The sequence below is a fragment of the Prionailurus viverrinus genome, chromosome D2 (genome assembly GCF_022837055.1).
Source record: "Prionailurus viverrinus isolate Anna chromosome D2, UM_Priviv_1.0, whole genome shotgun sequence".
Lineage (NCBI taxonomy): Eukaryota > Metazoa > Chordata > Mammalia > Carnivora > Felidae > Prionailurus > Prionailurus viverrinus.
The window spans coordinates 87,623,136-87,636,146 of NC_062571.1; the positions used below are offsets into that span (position 1 = coordinate 87,623,136).

At 58.4% G+C, this 13,011-nt stretch overlaps 1 protein-coding gene across 2 annotated transcripts in view; it reads left to right on the plus strand.

Moving 5' to 3' along the window:
* Window positions 1-13,011, plus strand: part of INPP5A (inositol polyphosphate-5-phosphatase A) — a 175,091-nt gene that overhangs the window by 45,426 nt on the left and 116,654 nt on the right. For both annotated transcript variants that reach the window (XM_047825241.1, XM_047825242.1), the window contains exon 2: window positions 19-60. In XM_047825241.1, the coding sequence (XP_047681197.1) occupies window positions 19-60 (42 nt within the window). The remainder of the gene's footprint in view (window positions 1-18; window positions 61-13,011) is intronic.

Genomic DNA, 13,011 nt, shown 5'->3' on the forward strand with positions numbered 1-13,011 from the left:
TCTCTTCCTAATTTATAGCCAGAAAACCTGCAGAAGAACTGGCTGCGGGAGTTCTATCAGGTAAGAGGTGCCGTGACCGCGTGCCTCTCAGATGGCCTGTTTGTGCCGTGAGTACCTGCTCTTTGTGGAGACCGTGCTGTGTCCGGGTTGGGTGCGGGCTGGGGCTGTCCTGGGGCTGGCTGTGTGGGGCGTCACGTGCCTCCGCGGAGGCCCCTCTTCCGATTCCTCTCCCTCCGGGTGGGGGTCTCTGCATGGTTGGGGGGGAGGGGTGTTGGGAGCTTCTGGGGACATTAGGGTGCCTTTCAGGAGGGTCCTCTGCTGGCAGCATAAAGGCGGCAAAGCCACGTGGGAGGCCACGGTGGAGTCTGGGCTGGGGTGTGGGGAGGACCCGGGTCCGAGGCTTCAGGGGGAGGCGCTGCCGGATGAGGGGCCAGGTGCTGGCACCGAGTGTTGAACACGTATTGGCGGAGCCCGTGGTCGGCGCGAATTCTGTTCCGGATGCTCGGAGGCGGGTTGGAAGCGGCGGACAGACGGCTGTGCTCCCAGGGTGCGTGCTGCGTGAGCAGACGGGTGGCTAGCATGGCCAGGGGGCCACGGGAAGCTCAGGTGTTTCCGGATGACAGGCGGCAGCGGAGTTGAGCACGTGGCACGTGTACACGTGGGACCCCCCAGGTAGTACGTTGGAGAGGCCACTCCGAGGCACGGGATGCCTGGGGAGACCTGAGAGGAACTGAGTGGCCAGGCGTCCAGCACGGCGAGGGCCGTGGGCGACTGGCCCTGCCAGGGTGTGAGGGGTCCACAGCTCCGAGGGCAGCTTGGAGGAGGGTGGCACAGGTGGGGCGTTGGGGGAGGGGCAGCTGGGGGACGGTCCCCCGCCCCTGTCCCCTGCCCTCCTGCAGCTCTGCTGAGCCCGCGGCCGTGCCGTGTGAACAAGACACAGCAGGAGATGCTGGGGATGGCCCTGGGCCCCCCTTCCTCCTGGCCTTGGGGTCCGGCAGGCTGAGATCCGAGGTGCTGAGGGGCAGGGGCAGGGCACAGCAGCCGATGGACGTGGGCACGGGCTGTGTCCTGCCTGACTGGGCAAGGTGCCGGCCCCGGGCTCCCGCCGTCCCTTCCGGGTGTCGAGGGCGGTCGCGCATTGGTTCTGCTGGTGCCGAGCCATCTACCAGAGGCCCAAGGGGCAGCGGCGGGTGGTGGCAGATCGTGGGGCCGCAGGCACGGGAGGGCAGAGCCTCGGACAGCCCTTTTCGTCCCTTGCTGTCCCGTCCAGCGAGGTGCGTCCTTCTGGGGTGTTTGGAGGTGGGGTCCCTCCCTCGCCCATCCCGCACGAATTGTCCGCCGCGTGTCATGCTTGGTTCTCGGCAGGGATGGAAGGCAGACCCCGGGGACACCAGGGAACCTCTGGAAGGAGCAGCCCGTGGGGTGAGCAGGTGGGAGGCCGTCAGCGAGGGTCTCTGGCAGTGAGGTGGGGCTGGTGGGCTCTCCGCCCTGCCCCTCTAACCTTCTGCCCTGCCCAGGGACCTCCGGCCCAGGCCCAGCCCTGGCCCAGCTGTTGCCAGTGTCCGCTCCGGGCGGGAAGCCGGCCGAGCAGGCGAAGCGAGGGCCCTTCCTGGCCAAGCACTGGCCTCTCGGGGGCTGGACAGGCCCCAGGGCCCCTGCTGCCTGTGGCGTCCTCCTGCGGCTCCCTGGCTCCCTGGGTCTGTGTCCATTTTGGCCTCCCATTTCTCAGAGGTGGGCCCCGGGTGGGGGGCGGGAGGAGTATAGAGCGTGAGATCGGGGAGGCGCACGTCCTGGGAGGCCAGCGAGCTGCCGTCTTGGCTCCCGGCGCGCAGAGAGGCCCCTGGGAGGCGAGACGCCACCCGACAGGCCCCAAAGTGGACGCCAGTGCAAACTTTGCCCTTCTTACTCTGCTGGTGATGGGGCCACCGGTCACCACTGCTGTGGCAGCCAGGTACCAGTGGTCTGAGAGGGAGTTCGGGGCCGGGCAGCTGCCCCTCCTGTGAACTCTGACCCCTGGAAAACCACAGACCAACAGGTGTTTCCCCTGTCTGAGCCTCCTCGCTGCACACAGCCACACTGGGCTGTTTCTGGAACTGGGGACCCGGGACCCAGAACCCAGAGGGGCAGGCAGCCTGTTGCCAGAACACCTGGTGTCCAGAGTGCTGAGCCTTTATTCACAGAAAGGGGATCGAGAGCCACGGTGTGCTCGTGGAGGTGCCATTCTTCCCGGCTTGTGTGCAGAGGTCCCCTCAGAAGGAAGAGATTCCGGTGACGGTTCCTTTCTTTCTTATTTGAAAAAACACTTTTTTTTTTTTAGCGTCTATTCATCTTAGTGTGAGAGTGCACGCAGGGGAGGGGCAGAGAGAGAGGGGGAGACACAGAATCCCAAGCAGGCTCCAGGCTCCGAGCTGTCAGCACAGAGCCCGACGTGGGGCTCGAACCCACGGACCGCGAGACCATGACCTGAGCTGAAGTCGATGCGTAAGCGACTGAGCCACCCAGGCGACCCTCAGTGACGGTTCTTATAAGAATTAAACGGGAGCCCCCCAACACATTTTGGGCTGACCTGGGCAGTGAGGCGCTCAGCCGGCTGGCCCGAGTGCAGAGGGAGTGGGTCCCGCCAGAGCCCAGGCCAGTGCGCTGGGCCAGCACTCAGGGACGAGGCGCCTCGAGGCCCCGGGGGCCTCTGGGTCCCTGCCTTTTTAAAAAGTGTTTAATCCTGGACTTTCTGTTATGTAGTCATTTTCCAAAGGAGCCTTTGAAAAGATAAGCTGCTTTTGTAAACACAACTGAATGTGACATCTGTGCCTTTTAGAACCCTTGGATTAATTTTCCTTTTTCTGTAACACTTATCACCATAAAAAAGCAGGGGACGAGAGAAATATTGCTGGCGTTTCCGTCCTTAGTTGTTTTTTGTTTTTTTTTTTTTAAATTTTTTTTCAACGTTTTTTATTTATTTTTGGGACAGAGAGAGACAGAGCATGAACGGGGGAGGGGCAGAGAGAGAGGGAGACACAGAATCGGAAACAGGCTCCAGGCTCTGAGCCATCAGCCCAGAGCCTGACGCGGGGCTCGAACTCCCGGACCGCGAGATCGTGACCTGGCTGAAGTCGGACGCTTAACCGACTGCGCCACCCAGGCGCCCCTTACTGGATTTTTTTCAAATCAATGAATTAACTTGAGCAGATTTTATACTCTTGCAATGTCTTGTCTGTTTATCCATGAACGCCGCAGGGCTCCACTGCTCCTCTGGTCACCATTAGTCCTTCACAGGGAACTTCCACCTGCCTATTGGGGCTGTTTCTAGGCATTTCACTGAGCTTTTGTGCATGCGTGTGTGTTTAGAATGAAGACAATGCTTTTCATTCTGTCTTCTAACTGGAGATATAGGGAAGATCTTAATTGTAATTTTATACTTTTATGTTGGTAATGAATTTTTTGTATAATGGAAAGTAGGATAAAAGATGAAAAAAATGAAAACCATCTTCTATACTTTCATTTATATGAAAATGAGGATGTACCTTATATACCTAATTCTAACTCATTTTCTTTCTCTCAAATTATTAGGCATGTGGGCAATCTATTGATTGTCCTGTATTTTTTTTTCATTTTTAATGCTTATTTATCTTTGAGAGAGAGAGTGTGTGTGTGTGAGGAAATGGCAGAGAGAGAGGGAGACACAGAATCCAAAGCAGGCTCCAGGCTCCGAGCCGTCAGCCCAGAGCCTGACGCGGGGCTCGAACTCCCGGACCGCGAGATCGTGACCTGGCTGAAGTCGGACGCTCAACCGACTGCGCCACCCAGGCGCCCCTTATTATCATTTTTTTAAATGTTTTTATTTGTTTTTGAGCAGAGAGAGAGCATGAATGGGGGAGGGGCAGAGAGAGAGGGAGACACAGAATCGGAAACAGGCTCCGGGCTCTGAGCCATCAGCCCAGAGCCTGACGCGGGGCTCGAACTCCCGGACCGCGAGATCGTGACCTGGCTGAAGTCGGACGCTCAACCGACTGCGCCACCCAGGCGCCCCTTATTATCATTTTTTTAAATGTTTTTATTTGTTTTTGAGCAGAGAGAGAGCATGAATGGGGGAGGGGCAGAGAGAGAGGGAGACACAGAATCTGAAGCAGGCTCTGGGCTCCGAGCTGTCAGCCCAGAGCCTGACGCGGGGCTCGAACTCCCAGACCGCGAGATCGTGACCTGGCTGAAGTCGGACGCTTAACCGACTGCGCCACCCAGGCGCCCCTCCGTCCTTAGTTTTGATGGGCCTCCGATGCTTTTGGCATCCAGGATTTTTACATATTTGGTCCTGAGTGTGGCCTTGGCACCAGAGAGGTGGTCAGTCTTGCAGAAGGTGCACAGCCTGGTGTCACCCCTGCTGGCCTCCCCACGCCCCTCCCTGTCCTGTCTCCCTGAGCATCAGACTCTTGGTCCTGTGGCCGGTGACACCAGTCTCCCCCTTGTTGGGGTGCACGGGCTCTAAGTACAGGGGCCAATCCCTGCTCTCATCTACCTCCATACCTCCATGCCAGCAGCAGGCCTTGTGACCCCTTCACGGCCCACCCAGAGCCTCCCCCAGGGCCCCGCCACGTCCCCATTCTGCTCTGTGTAAGCGGCAGGGTGCTCCCTGAGGCCGTAACTCTGGTTGGGTACCTTTCGTGCTTCTGGTCCCCCTGGGTGAGAGCCTAGGGTCCATGCGTGGCCTTCTCTGCGCTGTCTCCAGACACGCTGGGTGTTTCAGGCCTCTGTGCTTGCTCTAAGTTGGCCGTCCGAGCCTTCCCGCCCCATGCACGCCCCTGCCCCCACTCTCTCCCCTGCCCCCACTTTCCCGGTTCTTGTCCTTGTCACCCCCCACCACCTCCCCCGAGAGGCCCCTCCTGGTCACTCTCTTGGCTTCCCCTTACTCTTGCTGTGCTTTGTGGACTCATCTGAGCTTGAACTTGCAGTCTGTGTCCGTTGGGTGCATATGGATCTGTCGCCCTGGAAATGCGGGCTGCACGTCATGGCCTGGATCTTTGTGCCCCGCCAAGTTCCTGCGCCGAGGATAGTGTTCGAGGTGGGGCCTTTGCGAGGGGAATAGGGTTGATGAGGTCATGCGGCGGGCCCACGATGACATTACTGCCCCCGTAAGGAGAGAGAGGGGCCACAGTGTGGGAGGGCCGGCCAGCGGGCCAGGTGCTAGGGGGCCACGCCCTTGGGAGCGTCTGTCACACTGGAGAGACAGCCGGAAAGCCCCATGGGTAGTCCAGGGATGGTGCTGGGAAGGACACGGCCTGTCTGGGGCTGGGGGTGCAGGCCCCTGTTGGTGGGGTTCTCAGGAAAGCTCTTGAGGAGGCCGTGCCCAGACGTGCTGCCTGCTCTCCCCCTGACCCTCCAAACTGCGGGCGAGGCTGCCGGGAAGTCGGTTTTAACTTTTCTCCCCCGTATGATGGTAGCGTGCTTGCACGTAGGCTCTTTGCCATCCCGCTCATGCTTGTCCTGAGCACTGGGAGTGTGTCGGGCACGTGGGGTGTGTGCTCAACAGTTCTTTCTTGAATAACAGTCTGGGGAAATTGCACAAAGCAGAAAGTGTGAATAAATACCCCCAGCCCGTTCTGCCTCCGGCTTGACGCACACGCCCTAACGCGTGTCTCACCGGCTGTGTGCCCGGAGGAGAGGGCGACCTCCTTAGCAGGTTGCAGGCACATGTGTTGTTACAGCTGAGCCGGGAGATCTTTCTGTGTAAGTGAATGCACGCTCCCTGTTTTAATGGCTTCAGAGGATTTCGTTAACTGGACACACCAGCCTTTTTAGAGTCACCGTTCTGTTGATGGATTCCCAGGTTGTTTCGAGTTTATTGTAATGGTGTAGATAAACTGTAACACAGATATAATGTCTCTCATACGAATATAAATTGAACAAGTGTTGAGGATGTTTTAAATTGCAGTAATAAGTATTACTTATTAGCGAGAGAAGTAAGATGAGAAGTTAGACCTGCCTCAAGCAAGACTCCCCAGAGCAAACCCAGATTCTTCTAGCCGCTGAGTGAGTTTATTTGCCTGAGAGATGGAAAACAGGCCAGTAATCACTTCTTTCCACCAGACACCTTGTTCCTGTGGCCAAGAGTCATTTGCATTGTTATCAGGATTTAGAATTGACAGAATCGTAAAACAGCTCAGTGATCGGTAAGGTCAGGGTGGCCCAGAGGGGAGCTCCGCCGGACTCTGGCCTTGCGAATCTGTTGGCCGTGTCAACGTCTTTCACACGTTTTCCGGAGCATGATTCTAAGATGGATGTGCGGAGCGGTCCTGCCTCCGGGTGACCTGCGGGAGCGGGCGCCAAACTTACCCTCCGAAACCGGAAAAGAGACACGAAACTGTGGTTTTCAGGCCCAGCCCACAGGCCGGACAGTGACCACGGAGGGTCAGCCCTGCGGCTGCTCCCCCGCCACCGGAGGGGGCGTCCAGGTGGGCCCCGGCAAGGTGAAGGGTGCGGTCATTGCTTACAGCCGACCGGAGATGAGCAGACAGGCAAGGATGCGGGCAAGCGGGACCCGTAGTGAGGAGAAAGCAGGCGTTTGGAGCTGGAGCATCGCCAGCTTCACCGTCTCGGAGAACCTGCCTTGGGTTTTACGGGTTGCATCCGTTGTTTTCCTCTTTTCCTCATTTGTTGATTTTTTGCTTTTTATGTTTTGCTTTCTTTTGATTATTTTGGGTTTAAGTTGCTTTTCTCTATCTCACTTCTGAAGGTGGAAGATAAAAATCACCAATTTCAGAGATCTGACGTGGGGCATCGTCACTGACAACCCTGCAGGCATTAGAAAAATAAGGGAATATCAGTGAGCAACTTCATGCTAATAACTTCAAAGATTTATGTGAGAGTTGCCTGTTTTTGGAAAAACAGAGCATCAAAGCTCACAGTCAAGAAGTACGTGAACTCAGTGGCCCTCTATCTGTTAAATTAAACTTTGCCCACCACTTTGGGACAAAAAACCCCAGGCCCGCGTGGTTTCAGTGGTGAATTCTGTCAAACACTGAAGCAAGACGCAGTGGCAATTCTGCAGAAACTTTCAGAGATATTGAGGCCCGGGCGATGCTTCCTCACTCCCGTGACACGAGTGTCACCAGAGCACCAAGGCAGGCAGAGGCTTTACGTGACGAAGGTACATGTGCCAACGTCTCCCTTGAAATAAATGCAAGATATAAAACTTTAGCACCGAATGTGTGAAGCAGCGTGTACCAGCGTGTCACATGGGTACACACACGCAGGCACAGCGGATGACAAAGTTAATGCGTCATCACCAAGGAACAGATCAGAAATCGATAGATAAAGCTTACCATGTCAACAGATTAAAGAAGAAAAGCCATGCGATCATCTCAATATGTGCAGAGAAAGCATTTGGCAAAATTCTGTAACCACGTCTCATGCAGACTGTCAGCAAACTAAGGACTGAGGGGACCTCTCAGCCCGTGAAGGCGGCTTTAGAGCCCACGGCTGACCTCATGCCCGATGGCGGGGCAGGGACGCCTGGCGTCACCTCCCCTGTTCAGTGTGGTCCCGAGGGTCCTGGCCGGGCCGATCTGAGAGAAGGAACTGAGAGTCCCCGTGTGGGTGAAGATACGACTGCGGTTCACAGGCTCACAGAGGGTCCACGGGAACCTTACTAGCGTAAGCGCATTTGTTGGCAGTGTGCCAGGACTCTGCGGAGACATCTTTGTCCCCTTGGCCACGAACTGTTGGAGCCTTAAGTGGCGCTGACGGAGGAAGGGCCTGACGTAAACGTACCCGGCGTCAACACCTGCGCGTAGAGGCCTGTGAGCCGGGTACGAAGGACGCCAGAGACCACGTGAAGGGACGGGGAGGCACGTTGTATTTGTGTCATGGAGACGCTGTGATGCTAGTGTGGTGACCCCCCTCTGACCGAGCCCCCGTTCAGTGCAGTTCCACTCCAGACCTCTGGGTGGTGTTTCGGTAGAAGTCTACAAAGTAGGTCTAAGATTTTATGTGGAAGAGCAGAGGAACTAGAGTAGCCAAAAGTTTAGGGACTCACACTCTGATTTCGTGATTTCTTGTAAAGTTACAGCCATCAGGACAGTACTCTGGCAAAAGGACAGAGCTACAGACCAATGGAACAGAAAAGAGATCCCAAAGTAGAGCCAGGAATATGGCCAAGTGATCGACCGGGGCTGACGGCTGTTGATCAGAGGAAGGGTGTCGTTGAGCCCACGGTGCTGGGAAAGTGGGCCTTCGTCCGTCCACACGCAGAAAGCAGCACGTTTTCTATACGTTGCACCGCAAGCAGATTAAAGTCAGCTGTGGACCTGAGTATGAAACCCAAAATTATGAAAGTCCTAGAAGAAAACTTAGGAGAACATCTTTGTGACCTTGAATTAGGCAAAGATTTCTTAGACACACCGAAGCACAATTCATAAGAGAAGAACACTGACGAATTAGAATTGGTCACAATTAGGAGTTGGCTAAGCCCAGCCAGTAGCTGCCCGCTGGGGAGTGGGAGGGAAGCACTCCCCCGAGTCCTAGTGAGCGGTGGGAGTCCTGCGTGGGGCTAGGGTCTCGTCCAGGGGTCTGTGTCCCCGCATCTGGGGGTTGTGTCCCTGCACCTGGGGTTTTGTCCCCGCACCTGGGGGTCGTGTCCCCGCACCTGGGGGTCTATGTCCCCGCACCTGGGGGTCTTATAAGGAGAACAGAGTTATTACTGCTGGGGTGCTGTGAACACGGCCTGGCCCATGGTGCCGTCCTGGCCGCCAGGCTGCCGTGAACTGCTGGGCCACAGCGCGCCGAGCCATGTGCTCCGCGCTTACTGTCGTCTTCTCTCTGGGTGCACGGGGCTGGCTTCTCCGAGCTCCAAATGGTTGAAGGACCACTGAGGAAAAGACTGATGGATGTGACTCAATAAAACTGCAGTTTTTAAAAATTCTGTAAAGAGCTCTTACAAATGAAGGAGAACTTGTAAAACTACAATAGAAAAGTGGCCAAAATCTATCTCGTAGGATTGAGCCCTGTGCGCCCGACAGAAAGGTCCTGAGAGTTACGTGCAAAATCCCACTGTCTAGGAGCCGTGTTCAAACAGGAAAAAGAATAGGTGAGATCAAGTCTAATAACGTTTCATTCAACCCAGCGTGTCCCGACGCTAACACGTAACCAGCACAGTTGGCGGGACGCCCTCTGTCCCTTGGCACCGCCTCCCGCGTGGCTTCTGTCCACAGCACATCGCCACGTGCCCAGGTGCATTCTGCACACCACCGCGGCAGGCTGTCCCGTCTCCCCGCCCACCAGAGCCGCGCATCGGTTCTGCGGCTGACAGTGACAGAGGACCCATCCAGCCTCTGGCGCCCACGGATGTGAGAGCCTCCAAGTGGCTCTGCCCCGACCCCGGTGCCCACTCCCCTCCTAGGTGGGCCGGGGAGCGCAGACCCTCACTCACAGCCGCGGAGGCCCATCCCAGCACCGCCAGGCCCTGCCGCTCACCTCAGGGCCACCGGAGGTGGTCTGGCACCGTCGGTTTCCGTGGCACAGCTGTGGTGGCCCTGGCAGAGTGACCTGGGACGTGGTTTACCGTGTCCCGCTCGGCACAGACGTGCACATGTGCAGACCGCAGTTAGCCGTGGGATCCCAGGTGATCTGTTCCTCCGGTTGCTTCCTTCGGTCTCTGGGGATCGATGGCACAGACTCGGCGGTGGCTGCTGAGTGGTAGGTGTTCGCTGCCGGCCAGGCTGGGCCCTTGTTCCCCAAATCACAGCTGTGCTGGGCCCCACTCTGCAGGTGAGAAAGCTGAGGCACGAAGGGGTCAGGAGGTGTGCCAAAGGGACCCGGCTGCAGGATGGGAGTCCCAGGCTCTGTGGTGCCGAAGGTGGAGCCGGCCACTCAGCGGGGAGGCCCGGGGCGAGGGGTCCCGCCAGGGCAAGGGGCGGCGGTTCAAGGGATGGGTGGCCGGAGTCCACGAGGCAGGGCAGCTGTCGGAAGGGGTCTGGGTGTGGCTTCCTGGCAGCAGGCAGGGGAAGGAGGAGGGACCCGGGCCCCCCGGGTCGAGGGCCAGCCGCCTGCTGTGGGGGCACGTGAGGAAGGAGAGGTTGGCCGGGCCGGCGGGCAGGGGTGAGTCCCGCAAACCTGGTAAGAGAGGGGAGTCCTTGGTTGCCTGGCTCTGGGATCCGGGGTTCCCGGCAGCACTGGTGAGCGACTGTCCCGAGGAGTCCTTAGGGCCCAGACCGGAGAGGAGACAGGAGAACCTGCCGGCTCCTGGGGTGGGCACGGGGTGGTCCTGCCGGCCAGGCCTCTGGAGGGTGTGGACTTGGAGTTCAGGACAGGCCATCTGCCCTAGGGGGACTGGGGAGGTTGGGAGGGGCAGGGCTGGGGAGAGATGATCATTGGGTGGGGGGACGGGGCAGGAGGGACGGGAGGGCAGCTGAGGGAAGGGCCAGAGCCCGGTATGGCCCCCAGGGACCCTCTCGGACCCCGTGACCACAGTCCCTCGCCGGCTGGAAATGGCTCAAAGGAGGGGCCTCGTGGCAGTTTCCGTGGTGGGTGGGCCTTGGGAAGGAGGTCTCCAGATGGGGTGCCCAGGGGTCTCGTGCCGTGACCGTGGGACCGTGGCCACCACTGACCGCTGTGCTCGGTGTGAGGCCAGGCGAGTGTGTGGGAAGCGGTCTGGAGGCCTCGCCGCGTCTGCCAAGGACCTGGTTTGATTCTGTTCCCTCCCCCGACCCCCACCCCCACCCCCACCCCCACCCCAAGTCGGGGCAGAGTGCTTCTTAAGTGAAAAGCAGGCGGTTCGAGTGGAGCTTTCATGTCCCAAAGCGACGGGTATTATTAAAATTGAACGGCGCTGTGTGTTTCTGGGCTGTAGCAGGAGCAGGTTCCCCGCGCTGACGGCCTCCGAGCGCGGCGGCTTCAGCGTTTGCCGTCACCTGTGGGCCGGGCAGGGTCGGGGCTGCCCGGAGGAGACTCGGGCGCCGTGCCTTGGGACGGCAGCCGGGCCAGACCCATCCTGGACGGGGAGCCGGGGTCCGGCCTCACACAGGGCCAAGAAGGCCCCTCGCTCATCGGCCGATGGCGGCGCAGCCCGCTGGCGAGGCCGCGGGAGCTTGCGGAGGTCTGCGGGCCGCGTGCGGGAGGGAGGAAATGCCTGCTGGTGGCCCGGCCCCCACGTGGACTCCGGGAGGGCGGCCAGGCAGGGCGGCGGGCAGCTGGGGGCGGGCCCCTGGCCTCCGCCCCCTCCCGGCACAGCCCCGGGGGGGGGGAGGGGGGGGGGCTTCGGGGGAGGGGGGGCTTCGAGGTGAGCACGTCTCCACGCAGACTTGGCAAATAGCGGTCACTTTTCCCTCCGGGAATTCTTTTGTCCCCTTTCTGCCCCTTATCTTGGCCATCAGGCTTCCACTGGCCTGTGTGCAGGATGTAATTCCTTTTTAGGTCACTCAGATGCTCCTCTCCGAGAAAGCCTAACCCGGCGCGGCCGCTGCTATTTTTAGCGCTGACTCCTGGCCGCCAGGGGGTGGGGGTGGGGCGGGGCTGCCTTGCTGGTGCCCTGGGCCCCTGCCTTCTGGCCGGGCCACCTGCACAGCGTCTGGAGGGCCGGCGGCTGCTGCGTGTGAGCATGTGCGTGTGTGAACGTGCGTGTGGGAGCATGTGTGTGTGAACGCGCGTGTGTGCAGGAGTATGTGTGTGTGTGAACGTGCATGTGTGAGCATGTGCGTGTGTGAATGTGCATGTGTGTGCCAGCATGTGCGTGTGTGAACGTGCGTGTGCGGGGAGTATGTGTGTGCGTCAACGTGCGTGTGGGAGCATGTGTGTGTGAACGCGTGTGTGAGCATGTGCATGTGTGAACGTGCATGTGTGCGTGAGCATGTGTGTGTGTGAATGTACATGTGTGAGCATGTGTGTGTGTGCGGGAGCACATGTGCACACTTGTTTGTGCAACCACATGTGCGCAATCGTGTGTGTGTTCTTGTAATTCCTTAGGCATATTTTTGCCCACGTTTCTTTCTTTCCTTCCCTCTCTCTTTCTCTCTCTCTCCCTTCCTTCCTTCCTTCCTTCCTTCCTTCCTTCCTTCCTTCCTTCAAGTGCATGCCTATGTGAGTGGGGGAGGGGCAGAGAGAGGGAAAGAGAAAATCAGGCTCCATACTCAGTGCAGAACCAGACACAGCCTTGAACCCATGACCCTGGGATCATGACCTGAGCCAAAAACAAGAGTCGGACGCTCAACCGAACCACCCAGGCGCCCCAGTTGCCCACATTTCTCATTCACTCTTTCTAAAATGTTTTTCTTGATCCTTCTGATGAAGAACCCATTGTATTTTTATCATAAGTTTTCTTTTTTTTTTTTTTTTTTTTTTGTGGCAAATTTTGGTCAAGTGAATATGCGCTTCGGGCAGTGACTTGTGTGCTGTCCCAGGTGAAGGTATGCCAGTGTCCCGTCCGGCAGGATGTGACCGGTTGTGTGAAGGCTCAGGTCTGGCGGGGGCCTATGGGTGCTTACACGCACCTCCCCGCACCCTGTGTTGTGTACTGAGATGCCTTTCCAACCAGAAGTGACGTGAGCTCGCTGTCCCATAACTCGGAGGGTGTTTTTTTTCCTGTGCACCCTCAAGGTGCCTGTGCCATCAGCCCTGAAGGAATCCCTGCCCAGATCACCTGAGGTCCAGACTTCCTTCCCTTTGGGCCGGGAAGGCCCCAAAGCTCGTCTGGCATGGCCACCGTGGCCGGTCTCCGTGCCCACGGCGTGTGCAGCAGTGTCAGACTCACGCCTCTAGTTAAGGGGCTTCCTCTGTGTCCGGCTTGTGCTGTGGGCTGACCCCAGTCACTGTCCTCACTGTGTCCTCGCAGTGACTGTCAGAGGCAGGCTCTCCGGGAAGTGGATGCTCAGGCAGCCCAGAGCAGGACTCTAAGCGAGCAGGGTGTGCTCCCTGGAGAGCCCACGCCACCACCCACCCTGCCACCCTACCCCAGCAAGCTGTGGGGGAGCCCACTACTGTCAGGACCCGGAAGTTGGCCGTTACATGCATTATTAAAAATCTGGTTCT